At 32.6% G+C, this 13210-nt stretch overlaps 3 protein-coding genes across 4 annotated transcripts; 2 read left to right on the top strand and 1 right to left on the bottom strand.

Annotated features, from left to right (window-relative positions):
• Positions 1 to 472: 472 nt before the first annotated feature.
• LOC111014297 (membrane magnesium transporter-like protein) lies at positions 473 to 2366 on the top strand. The gene is made up of 4 exons (XM_022288970.2): positions 473 to 683; positions 771 to 823; positions 899 to 999; positions 2037 to 2366. The coding sequence occupies exons 1-4, from the start codon at positions 611 to 613 to the stop codon at positions 2128 to 2130; spliced, it is 321 nt and encodes a 106-aa protein (XP_022144662.1). The 5' UTR covers positions 473 to 610; the 3' UTR covers positions 2131 to 2366.
• Positions 2367 to 2764: 398 nt separating this feature from the next.
• Positions 2765 to 4339, bottom strand: LOC111014296 (transcription initiation factor TFIID subunit 8). The gene has a single exon (XM_022288969.2). The coding sequence runs from the start codon at positions 3969 to 3971 to the stop codon at positions 2883 to 2885; it is 1089 nt and encodes a 362-aa protein (XP_022144661.1). The 5' UTR covers positions 3972 to 4339; the 3' UTR covers positions 2765 to 2882.
• Positions 4340 to 5567: 1228 nt separating this feature from the next.
• On the top strand, positions 5568 to 8487 carry LOC111014295 (actin T1-like protein). 2 transcript variants are annotated; one of them, XM_088123836.1, is made up of 4 exons: positions 5568 to 5805; positions 7381 to 7459; positions 7573 to 7654; positions 8090 to 8487. In XM_088123836.1, exons 1-3 carry the CDS (start codon positions 5654 to 5656, stop codon positions 7639 to 7641), a joined length of 300 nt encoding a protein of 99 aa, XP_087979962.1. In that variant the 5' UTR covers positions 5568 to 5653; the 3' UTR covers positions 7642 to 7654; positions 8090 to 8487. The 2 variants fall into 2 exon arrangements, with proteins under 2 accessions (XP_087979962.1, XP_022144660.1); XM_022288968.2 differs by lacking the exon at positions 8090 to 8487 and having other exon boundaries at positions 5569 to 5805; positions 7573 to 7861.
• Positions 8488 to 13210: the final 4723 nt, after the last annotated feature.

Here is a 13210-nt window from a genome sequence, read left to right as displayed (position 1 = left end):
TCTCTCTCTCAAATCCTATTTTTATTTTCTACGTAAAATCCTAAACATTAAACATACTCCGAAGTCAAGTGAGAATTTTGTTTTGATTTTAAATATAGAAGAAAAAGTTTAAAAGAGGATATTAAATTTCACATCTTCATATCTTCATGAATTTAAAATTAAGATAAATAGATATTTTTAAAATATTAAAAAAGAAAATCGATAAAATATAAAAAATATTAACAAAACATCGACATAAACATAATATTAAAGTAGTATTCATCGGTCAAATACTTATCTATTAATTTAAATATTTTGACAAATTTTTTGTTTTTACAATATTTTCAAACATATTTATTGACATCAATACAATATTTTCATCAAATATTTCTGTAAAAGTTTTTACAATATCAAAAACGTTTTCAGCATAATAAAAATCTATATTTCTTTTTAGACATTTCTTATAAAAATAATAAATAAATAAAAAGAAGAAAAAAGAAAAAAAAAGGGTGACGATCTATTTCATTGTTTCTGTCAATCTCCCCATTCACAGCGAGTATTTTGACTTCCGGCGACATCACCGTCGACTCTGTACCTTCCGCCGTCCGGTTATAGAAATCTGTCAGTCGACATGGGAGTGAGCTTCGTTGTTGGCGTCTTCGGAGTTCTAATTCTGGCTCATGCTGCTTATTCTACCATCCAATGTATGCCCTAAAACAACCATGATTATACTCTCTAATTATACCTTTCCTTGCTTGTTGAGTTCCCGATTGATCTTGTTTTGGTTGCAGATAGGAACTTATTGAAGATCATGCAGGAAGAGTTCTCAGCACCTCCAGTTAATGTATTTTTCTGCTTCTTCTTCTCACTCGATTTGAGGTGTTTTTGAATTAAGGATTTCTTTTTCCCGTGATGTTAGGTGGCAATCGAATTGATCATAGGGTTAGTATTGTCTATGTGGGCTGCGCTCACCGTGCCAGGGAAGTTCCTATCGATTAATCCAGATTCTGAGGAGAATAGGTACCTTTTCCTGTCAATTTGTGCGTTAAATGTGATTTTGCTAAATGGGGTTTTTAGATTGGAATCGCGTCATTAGTTTTTCCCATTGGATGATATCTGTCCATCTCCATAAAACAGTGATACTTGAATATATCGTATATTGGTAAACGATAAGGTTTAGGGTTGAAAGTTACTGACCCATTGCCAATCCAGAGAAGCTAGCTCCGGTAGCAGAGCTCAGCTTTAAGGTAATTACCAAATTCTAACATGTCCAAAAGATCAACCCAATTGTGTGGATATGCAATATGTCAAACATTCTTTTAGGGCTATCTGATCATCCTGTCTTGCCTTCAATTTGAGGAATTATAATCGAATAGAAGTCGAACTTTGTTCCTACTGAATCAAAAAAGCCCCACAAATAATAAAAATGGCTAACCCTAGTTGCAAGTGCAACAGAGCAAATTCACTATCACTTGTATTGTGTCTCCATAAGAATTTTGTTAGGTAAACAGCAGCATTTGCACTCTTGTGACAATGCTTCTATCCTGATTCATAATTTTGGCATTTTGTTAAATAATTATCAATGAATGGCTTAAATTAGGCGGAAACCTCAATCCAAAGTCATGTAACCTTTGTTATAACAGTCTTTAGCTCTGCTGTTCTATCTCAGTCTGTCCACCTTCTTTGTGGTCTGGTGATTTATTGCTGTTCCTTCTTCCGTTTCAAAGTTCAAATTAGAAGCGCAAGGGCATTGAGTTTCTTAGGATTTAGTAGTTATTTTTGTTTTTTTAGAAGGTTTTATAAAGCCACTCTTAAATATACGAGATAGTTGGATATCTATCAATTATAAGTTTTATAGAATTTCTCTTTTTGGGCTGTCCAATTTATTTGCATGGAGTAGATTCCATCCCTTCAAATCTGCTGCATCGTGTACTTTATTCAAGCTCAGAACATTCCAAGAATTTGGAGTTGTTACTACTAAGTTCACTGTTATTAGCATCTTTTTTGGCACGAAAGTTCATTTGTTTACTTATAGAAGAACATTTTCTCCGTTGCAGGATAGTTTCTCTTCCCGCCAATTCAGATTTTATGGTCTTCAACCACAGAGGCAGATTATTTCCCCTGCAAACGGATTTGAAGCTGAAACATTGAGATCTCATTCATGCTCCAAGAAGGTCCTGGGGAGTTAAAGCTGGAAGCATGAAGTGGACGTTATAGAGCTTAAAGGAGATATTGCTGCATTCCATCAATCTAATGTTTCTTTACTTGTTTCTATTTTGGATATTGTGAGACCTTTTCCCTGTTTAGACAGTCTCTTCCTTAAAACAAGTTTTCACCATTGTTATTGAATTATTCTCTTCCATAAAAGATTAGTATGTTTTTCTGCATTCTCCATCAAAATGAGATTAGTTTGTTTTCTAACTGCAATTGGTGATTGGTATCATCGATATGGTAGTTAATCTCTCTTCTGTTTACGATCCATTGTCATTGAAATAGACCTCTTTTGGATGGAATAAAAGATGTGGTTCTTGTTTCAAAATGAACTCTGTATTCTGATGCAAACTTGATAATGTCTTTTTGCTAATTGTTGTGCTAACCTTTGTTAATAAGGTTTTCTCTCGATAAGAAGAGTCGGGGTTTTAAAGCAACATTGTGACCAATGTAAGGTTCGAACTTGAGACCTTTAAGGAAGGTGATAGTTTATCGTTCCAAGCACTTGCCACTGCGCCATCCTCGTAGGACATATCAAAACTAGGTTAAATTGATCAAATCTAAAAGAAATGAATGAAACAAGAAAGAAAAGCTTGTTCATTTTATAGATTTAGAACCTAGGCACATTTGCCATTGCAATATTGAAGAGGAAGCATGGGCTTCAGAAAAAAAACTTTAACAGGGTTGTTGGTTTATGACTGGTTGAGCTCCTCTGGCTTGTCTATAGAATGTCTGAGAATATATTCAACTCTCCTCTTCTTTTCATCTCTCTCGTGGTTCTTTTGATCTCTTTCATCGTCTCGTCTGACCCCAGATTCCCTAATTCCTGCCATTTTAGCACCCAAATTCATAGATCCTCCAAGAAACGTTTTGCTAGTTTCTAACTTGAAATGAACAAGAGGTCTCGCATGAGGAAGAATCTTTGCCTTCTCGTCCTCACCATTGGGAAAATCACCACCTTTAATCGCTTCAATGGCAGGAGCAAACACCTCCGGCACAGACAAATGGCCTCTCCCATCCTCGGAGATTAAATTTTCAGAAGCCAATCCAATCAGGGGAACCCCATCTTGTACCTCTTCCAAACATGTTCCTGAAAATGCAATCTCGCCATTGCCACATCTTTCTGAACCACAGGAAACCAATCTCTGCTGCAGACCCAACAAAGATTTCTCCGCCTTCCGCCGCTGCCGCGCCAGCTCTATCTTCTCGGCCCGGGGCTCTCTTGGCTTCCTTCTCCACAAAGCCGAATGATGGTAAGTGTGAGCATCAGGGAGAGCTGGTAACCAGTTGGGAATATGTTTGCCTGGCGGGGTTTCACCAATCTGAACAAAGCTTGGAATTGGTTCCCTGTTTTTGATCACTGGGAAACGCGGTAGAGGCTGAGCAAAAGGGATCTCTTCAACTGAATCAACATAGCGAACGATGTTCTTCACTGACCCAGAATTGGCAAGACACTTATTGGGTTCCCAAGCACCTTGAAAACCCTGCGATGATTCCAATTCTTCAAGCCCTCTAATTATATCAAACACATTGCATTCAACTCTACCAGATAAATTGGCGTAGAATGCTGCTATTTCCCCCAAATGACGAAGGTATTTGATGGCGATGTCGGCCAGCGAGTCGAGAGCGGACCCCTCGAAGCTCTGAAACCCCGCGGTGTTACACATCTGCGCCACAGCGATCCTCGACACCTCCCGCCCGAACTCATTGGGTCTGAATTTCCTCGAATCGGAGCTTTGATGGTGGTTGGACTGCATGTTATTCCGAGCCCCATCGCTCATTGGTTCTGCATTTGAATCTTCTTCGAATCCATTCCACCGCACGCTCAAATCGAGATTCTAAAAAGGCATCGGGAAGAAACTAAGTCGAAAAGCTAAAAGGGAAGCCTTAAATTGATGGAAATAAGACTCCAACTCCAACCCATCTCGCGAATAATCAAGGGAGGATCTTTGAAAATTGTAAAGGCGCAAAACCCTAGAGGAGGAGGAGGGGGAAATGTTGAAAATTTGAGAAGCAACAGAAATCGAGAAAGAGGGAAAACGAAGGTGGAGGGAAAAAACGCCGCCGCAGATCCTCGACGTTTGAAAGCCGATTAAACTCTTAACTCCAAAACTTTCAGGTTTTCGTTTTAAACAGCACTGAGAATGCCTCTTGCTCTGGTATTTATGCGTATATTAGTGTTTTAAATTTTATTTTATCAAAATTTTAGCGTAACAATTTATTCACCGAAATTTTTGAAATAAGAACATAAATTTGTATTTAAAAAGTTAAAATATTGGGTATAAAAATTGTGTTTAAATTTTGCAAATAGATATTGAAATACTTGAAATAGTTATGAGAAATCGGAAGTGCAACTACCAAAATAAATATTTTAAAATATCAAAATGAAAAAAAGTCAAAGTAGACCACAGAGATGGTTTTTAAACTTTTTTTTTTCTTTTTGCACAATTATGTATTTTCCTAGGTTTGGATTGGTATTTATACCGTAATTTAAATAAAATGGTTTTTTTTTTAATGTTCAAATTTATTGAAATCTTGTTTTCTTTTTCTAATAAAAGTAAAATTTTATTCTTAACTTTGAAAGGTGTGTTCTAATATTTCAAACTTTTGTTCTTTTGGAAATTTTACTTTTGACAAATGTATAGTGTGATTTAAGTACTTGTATTAAAATAGTGATGGGAGTATATACTATAGCCCCATAGATTAGGTTAAGACAAGTATTAGGTGTTGGGAATTAAGTTATGAAATAATGACAATCAAAAAAATAGTTATTCAATTTATGTACTAAAATATACCTTTCAAAATTTACAAAATATATTTATTTTTTAAAAAATTCGAATGACTAAAATATACGTTTATAAAAATGGTATAAATTTAAAAGTCTAGTTTTTTTTTCCTTGTTTCAAAAATTGTGGTGCAGAGGTCCGACCTTAAACTTCAAGTAAAATAATAGTTATCTTATCTATTGAGTCATATTTATGTTAATCTTCAAAATAGTTATTTGTTTAAAAAAAAATTCAATGACTAAAGCAGACATTTTTAAGAAATAGAAAATAAACTTGAAAATTTAGAAGCGAAAATGAGATTTAAACTTAATAAAAATTGTTAAATTTTAATACTATTTTATTTAATTTGACTCCATAGAGTGTGAAATCCAACATTCAATCTTAGAGAATGAAATAAGCCTCATGTTTGGATGGGCCATTAACAACGTTTTGACATGATGGCGAGACATGAAATATCTTGTTGGACTCAAGTGGGCCTAATACAAATCGGCCCATGTGTATGAATATCCTGCAGTGAAGTTGGGCCTCAGTATCGAATGGGCCCGTCACGTATCGGCCCATGAATGGCCCCTATTATGGATGGGGCATTCTGTTCTACCCGCAGCGCAGATAAGCAGATAGAAGAAAACCAGGAAATATCGGTGCTTCTGAGAAGGCGCAGCGAGAGAGACGAGGAAATGGAGAAGTACTTCGGAAATGCGTACAGAGGTGACCCGGGAGTTCCCCACGCCGACCCGGATCGTTTCGTCAACATTTGGATTGGATCCGCCGCCTTCTCCGTCCTCACCTGGTTCAATCCCTACATGTGGCAGCTCTCCAATCAATTCAAGTACTCTTCTTCAACTCTTATTCTGCTGCGCAATTCGCTTTCCCGTTTCTCTAATCTGTTTGTAGCTAATTCGTCTGTGTTTTGTGAATTCGCTACATGGATAGTCACTACATCGATGTGCTAATGTTCAATTTCTGTAGGAATAGTTTCACCTTGTTTTTGGTGGGTCGGTTTTGAAATTAATTTTTAATGGAGGAAGACTCTGAAGGGATTTAATTGTTGATCGATTTCTGTCAGGCTCCCACAATATACCCGCTTTATATCTGACCAGGTAGGAATGCACAATTACAAGAGACCATATCTAAGAATCACCGACAGTTTAATTTGAATAATGTATTCGACACGAACACATGTTGGATACTCTTGACACTCAGTGACACACTTATCGGAAATTTGTTAGTTCAATGATGTGTGTCACACGCTAATTGTACAAAGGAAATATGGATTTAACATTTATTATAGTTATGGAACACTTATTAAGCATAATAAATAGAAATAAATGATAATATTAACAAAATAATAAATTTTGGGAGCAAAATACATCACATTCATTTTTTTAACCATAAACTTATTGAATTTGAATTTCCTTATGGTATAAAAGTTGATATATACTTTAAAGAATTGTATATTTCAATTAACGTATCATTGACGTGTCCATGTCTTAGATTTTTAGAAAATAAAGTGTCATCATATCCCTATCTTGTCATATTCCTGTCTCGTGTTTGTATTCGTGCCGCTTAAGACCATATCGTTCTAGAAGTATTAAGGACTTCTTTCAGCTTCATGGCCTGTATAGTTACAGTTATAATCTAGCCACTTATTATTCAACTAGTTGTGGAATTGGAAAAAATGTACATTTATTTTCCTGCGGCGGTGTAAATTTGGTTATTGGACTTAATATTCGATTCACATTACAATTTATGCTATTGTACAAACAATAGTATCGCCGATGCATCCACATTTACCAAGAAGAAAAGAAATTCGCTTTTCTTGACGTCTTCTGGCGAAGGTATAATTTTTTATTTTCTGCGGACTAGTTTGAGCACAGCTCGACTAATCTCATGAGATAATTGTCGATCCGGTTCCAAAGAAATACATAAAAAATTAATTCTTAAGTAGGTGGTCATTATGGAATTTGAACTCATTCCCTCTAGCCTAAGAGTATAGACTATTGTAATTATATATATGGTTTTATTCCTATATTGTTCAGTGCTGTTCTTACTTTTGGATTCTGCTTCTTTTTGTCTTGAGAGAGCCCTCTCTTACATGATATAGTGATTATGGAGCCAGGTTATGTTATGCCTTTATGTTATTGCTTAGTTCATTGATGTTGTCATAGTAACTTAGAAGCATGAATCTAATTTTGATAAAAAATGTACGTGGCTGGGTTGTTAATAGTGGAGATATTGGAATCCTTTTTTGTCGATCGTTCTGCACTTATACTTCTTTGCGTTATGCTCATAGAGATCACGTGTGTGGGACGTGATGCTTTATATTGTTTTTCTACTTCTCCTTAGCATTTTGTCATCTTTATTTTCTGTGCTCATATTTGAAGTACGAGTTCTCAATTTGTAGTTGGCATGACAAAGCATTTCTGTTTGAGCAATACCACTGGAAAAAGGCCCGACAAAAGAATCAACCATACCAGTTCAAGGTGACATTGTTTTGCTCCAGTTAATTTAAAGCATGTATTGCTGCATATGAACTATGTATATTAAGATTTCATGGAATGCTTCTTTTGCCCTTACAAAATTTGCACTGCTGCAGTGGAATCAGTACATGGACAAGGACCACCGAGATTCCTACTATTTTAACTGGCCCGTGTACTTTCCTTAGGCTCTCTGATTATGTAAGAACACTGATGCTTGCTGCTTAGTTATTTGGTCTGTTAGAATGGCAAAAGAGAGTATTATTGCACTTTAATGCTTGAAGGTTTATGAATTTGTATAATCATGTTTCTTTTAGACCCGCTTGGATTATGCCCTTCATGTGGCCATTCTCTACTATGATGTCGTTTTTTATAATTGCAATGCTCAAATGCTCTATATTCAAAGAACTTAGAACCTGTAGTAATCATTTCTGAGAATGCATGAATTATATAAATTGAAATGGAGCATAGTTACTGAAAGAACTTAGAACCTGTAGCATTTTGTTTTTGTCTTATTGAGTATTGGAGATTTGAACTTCCGACCTCAAAGCAAGAAGTCGTCGTCTTTATCGTTGAGCTATGCTTACATTGGTACTAGAAGTGCATCTTATCTGCTCTTATTCTCACACTTTACAGGTGAAGTATCCTGATTCTAAGATGATATTGCAGAAACCCAATTTCATATATGGATTTCTTAGCAGTAGCCCACCTGTGATCTGGGCCTGAATTATCAGTCAAGGCCCAAAGTACAACACTTTTGGGCCCAAAACTTTCTTATCTGTTGCCATCCTTGAATCACTGTGCCCACTTTTGAAGCACACCATCATTTCTGGCTTTACAATTACTATACGTAAAGGAAAAAGTTGCTATGTCCAAACTACAAAGTAAAGCATTTCATTCCAAAAGCTACCCATTTGTTGTACCACATGTCATTTCTGACAAGCAAACTCCCACCTAAATAATTGTTGGATGGGAAGATGGTATTGGAGAGGAGAATTTCAACCAAGTTTAGAAGAAGACTATTTTTTTTCCCATTAGCTTATCTAATTATAGAAGTCAAAAATCAGAATGATTATGGTGATCATCTTCACTCTTCATGATGATGATATTCTCCAAGTCATTCTCCATATTGCTAACCTAAAAATGGACGAATTTCCCTTTATGCCATCCTTGTACCTGCAGAACTCTCTAATCTTAGTTTGTTGTGCAAAATATCTTTTTCTAGAATTTGTTTTGAGAAACTGCAGTCACATGTACAAAATCAAACATATTTTCAATGAATTTATCTAGTTGTTGTAGTTTAAGCTTAGTTTCAATTTCGTCCTTGAGATTTTAAAGTCTCCCTTTGGTTCTCATGGTTTGGTTAAACATCATAAATAATTTCTAGACTATTTTCTAGCCACTCGAAAATTCACTCATTTTTGCTCTTATTTTTCCTCATAAACCCATAATACAATTAGCTAATGCAATCAACTATATAGAAAATATCAACCTCGTGTATGGAAAAAACGTGTCACGGTATAGACAATTCATGGAATTTGATAGACCAACCCAGATGACTTTTAAAAGTCAATTAAAACTTTTAAATCTAAAGGACCAAAATTGAAAATTTTAAAATCGTAATTTCAATCATTTTCATTGCGGGAAACGAGAACATGGTTTATAAGAACAACTTCCAAACACATCTTCAATATTCAAAACCCATGGTTGAAGGAAAAAAGTGAGAAGAAAAATGTATAAAAGAAAAAATTGCAAGATATCACTTTTGAGGCTGTTTAGTTCCCTAAAAGGTCATAGAATTTGGTTATTTGTCAACTTGAAGATTTTGGAATCCAGGTGCATGAATTCAAACCATACGACTCTTGGAAACCTTTTTATTATTTATTTATTTTTATTTTTTGCAAAGGACTTAAAACTTTTTTTTGGGGAATTAGTGCTTGCCAGTAAATTTGACCAACTGATTTTTCTCTAACTTAGTGCATCACACGTGTTTAGTTTTCATGGCCCAATTGTTTGTCAAATCATATGATTTAATTATGATCTTTTTTTTTACCTTATGTTAAAATCAATAGTTTTCATTTATTCTCTCATCATATATTGTCGTGAAATTACTAACCTCATAATTTTTAGTAAAAATAATGCATTAGTAACAAGTTATAACAAGTTAATTAGCAAAGTTCAATTAGAAAAAAAAATTGTTTCTATCTAAACCAAAAAATTCTTGTACAATACTTTTCCCTATGTCTACCTTCTTTAAATTGCTGCCTTTTGAATTTGTTAATTAAAAAAAAAGTAGAAATAAAAATCACATATTTATAGAAATTTTATATCCATATTTTATTTGGAGAATTAACGAAGATTTTCTTTTTTAAGTAGTTTTCTTTTCCCATGATATGCATGGGGAAACTTTCAGTATCACAATTAGGAAGAAAGAACTTTACGCTATAGCCATATATATACAATTATATCACTAGTAATTAAAAAAAAAATGTGGAATCTATTAAATGAAATAATTAATAAAATTTTCATGCAATTAACATATATAGAAATGTTATCCAGGAGCGGCGGAGATGAGAATGACTTTTCTATCCCCATTTCCGAGAAAATGTTCCAATAAATTTTACAAGAATCAGAGTAGGAAGAGAATTCATGCTCTAGCATGATTATTCCTCATTTATTTATTTAGAAATTTTAAATCTAATTTTTTTTAATGGTACGTAAACATTTGAATGGTTAGATTGTAATGATAATATTTCTATACATATATATAAATGAGGTGGGGTGGGAACATCGACAATATGGTGCGATACTTTTATGAAAGATTAAAGGCTACATTTTCCTTCACATATAGTTCTTGATATTTTTTTACGGTATATATTAGAGTTTGCGATGTGACTATGTCATACAATCTCTTGTTTTATGTTTTAGTTTAAAAGTTGCTTAGTTTTTCCAAATTTCGTTGTAGTTTCAACGTGAGCACTTTTTTTATTTGTTTCCTTTTTATAGTTTATTTTTATACCTAAAGAATGATAACTTAAAAGTTTGAGAACATTATGAAAAAAACCACCATGTTGTCAAATCTACCATAATTTCAAAAATTGCACCTTCTTAAAACAACAACCATTAAATGGAAAATGATTGAAACCGAATTTTGTTTTCTATAGATGACCTAACTTAAATGAGTGGAGATTCGAATTTCTTCTTAAAAGAACACTCGAAATGGAGTATTCCCAAACCGACGCAATTCCTCGAAATAAAGGATAGGAATCCATATTTTATGTAGAATATCAAGACTGAAAATTCAAGTTTTATGTGAAATTAGAATGCAGCAGACTACGTACGTAATCTAATATTTCCATTAACTTCACACTAAGTCAAAATACATTTTTTCTATATACTTTGGTTGGAGCAACAATATAGTTCACGAATTTTACTACATAACAACTTAATCCTTAAATTTTAGCATGTAACAATTTAAATATAATAACTTTAAACTTATAATAACTTAGTATTCTCTACGATAAAAAAAAATAGGATGTGACATTTTTTTAAACTATATTGTTATATTATTAAAATTTATAGACTAAATTATTTAAAGTAAATAACCAACAAATCTAAAAGTAATTTTATTTTTCAAAATTTGATTGAGGGCCACAATGACTTTCTCCCGCCATTAGATACCAAACCAAGATATTTTATTTAATATGGAAATTGTTTCTAGTCAATTATGTTATTATTAAACCGACATAAAGAAATAATTTTATAATTCTTTTTTTAGAAAAGTGAAGTTGGTAATTTTACATTCTTAGAGGAAAATCCATCTAAAATTTTTTTACCGTTGGAGAGAGAAATTAGAGGCGCCAAACGGAAACACGTGGGAAGCGTAGTATGAAGGGAAACGGAAAACCAACCAAAAGGCTAAAGTATTTTTGGCGTCAAATTTCAAACTTCACACGTGTCACTGACGTGGATTGGGTCCCACCGGTTCCCCTTGCTTGTCTGGCGGCTCGGTTGGTGTTGCTTCACGAGCTGGCTTTAAATAAAATTCGTTCTCCACCCACCAACACCTACACGTGTCAATTCCAACTCATTCTTTTTCCGGTCACTTTCTGTACGTGTGGAATTTTGCTCCTTTTTCAGATAAATACATTTTATATTAATTAATTCTTTAAATCAAGTTACATGTTTAATCCTTAAACTTAAAATATCACGTCTCATATATTTTGAATTTTGAAAAGTGTTTAATACGTTTCTGAAATTTAAAAGTTTTGAAAAGTTGCTTAAATTTTCAATTGTAAAAATATTGTGTGACAAATCTATTAGGTTCAAATTGATAGTTTAGAAATTAAAAATTGAGGGACTTATTAATTTTTTTTAAAAAAATTTAATGATATAAAATTGAAAGCTTAGAGACATGTTAAGCAGTTTTCAAAATTGAAAAATTTATTAGACACAATTCTGAAAGTTTATACGCTAAACTTATATAATATTTTTTATTGGAGTGGAGATTCAAACTTACGACCCTTTGGTTAAAAATAAGTAACTTAAGTAGTTAGCTATAACTTAACTTTTAAGATATTGTCAAATCATTGAAATGTAATTCATAATCGTTGTGTTTGATTTTTTCTTTTATATATATAAAAAAAGTGGTACTTTTCAAAGTAAAAATGTTAATTTTATTGGTACTACATATTTTTAGTTTGTTTGGCCCGTAATATTAATCAAATTCTTAATTAAAAAGCTAATTTGTTTACAAAAAGTTGATTGTTAGATTTAAAAAAAAAAAGCAGTTGTCCTTCCTTTTTTTTATTTATTTTTTTTTAAAGATAAAGCTGTCATTTTAGATCTACCTTAGTCACTTTTCATTAACTATTTTTTTTATTATTTTTTTGTCTTTAATGCGCTCTTCGATTGTTAGGAAATGATTTTAAATTCTAGGATTTTAAATCACAGAAATTATTTTGAATTCTAGTATTTGGAACCAAAATGATTCTAAATAATTAAAATTAAACTTTATTGTTTGGATGTTGACGAAAAATGAAAATAAAGTATAACATTTACTATTATGTCTTTAATATTTTTCAGAATATTATATTATTAATAATATAATATTTAATATAAAGTAGTAATTTTAACCATGGAAAAATAAATAATTTAATCAAATAAACCTAACAAAAGTTACAACTTGTCAATGTCACATTTATTTTAAAAATTAAACTGAAAAAAAAAACTTGCAAATCTCCTGATTCAACCCTTTTTTTTAGCAACTTTGAATTCAAATATTGAAAACAATAAAAAAGAGGAAACATTATAAAAAAAACATAAACATAAAGATCTAAAGAATATTGAGGAAAATTAAATACATCAAAAATAAAATAGAAAAATAAACCTTGATGATGAAAAAATGTATAGAGAGAGTCATTTATAGTTATTAGAATTAAAATAATAATAATAATAATAATAATAATAATAAGGCAAATCAAAATTTGAAACCAATTTGGTTGATGATGATGTGCAAAGCAGGTTGAAGTGACAACATATCCTTTTTGCAAGTAGGGCAAAATTGGAATTTGTTAAGTTTCAATTTAAAATTCTCACAAATCCGACCTATTTGAAACCGAAAATATTTGAACGAAAAACTGAATTTCAAATCATTTAGGATTTTAAATTCTTTTTTGTTTAGTTATCCAAACACATGAAATGATTTCAAAATCGATTCCCTCCAAATTGGGGGTTCCTCTTTTGAGAAATTGTTTT

This window comes from Momordica charantia (genome assembly GCF_013281855.1).
Source record: "Momordica charantia cultivar OHB3-1 chromosome 5 unlocalized genomic scaffold, Mcharantia_2.0 BLBB01000005.1, whole genome shotgun sequence".
NCBI lineage: Eukaryota > Viridiplantae > Streptophyta > Magnoliopsida > Cucurbitales > Cucurbitaceae > Momordica > Momordica charantia.
This window is presented reverse-complemented; position numbering and strand designations above follow the sequence as displayed.

Coding starts and splice junctions, on each gene's coding strand:
- LOC111014295 (XM_088123836.1), top strand. CDS start 5,654: ATGGAGAAGTACTTCGGAAATGCGTACAGAGGTGACCCGGGAGTTCCC. Junction 5,806..7,380: donor CAGCTCTCCAATCAATTCAA/GTACTCTTCTTC, acceptor CTCAATTTGTAG/TTGGCATGACAAAGCATTTC. Junction 7,460..7,572: donor ATCAACCATACCAGTTCAAG/GTGACATTGTTT, acceptor GCACTGCTGCAG/TGGAATCAGTACATGGACAA.
- LOC111014296 (XM_022288969.2), bottom strand. CDS start 3,971: ATGAGCGATGGGGCTCGGAATAACATGCAGTCCAACCACCATCAAAGC.
- LOC111014297 (XM_022288970.2), top strand. CDS start 611: ATGGGAGTGAGCTTCGTTGTTGGCGTCTTCGGAGTTCTAATTCTGGCT. Junction 684..770: donor TGCTTATTCTACCATCCAAT/GTATGCCCTAAA, acceptor TTTTGGTTGCAG/ATAGGAACTTATTGAAGATC. Junction 1,000..2,036: donor CCAGATTCTGAGGAGAATAG/GTACCTTTTCCT, acceptor TCTCCGTTGCAG/GATAGTTTCTCTTCCCGCCA.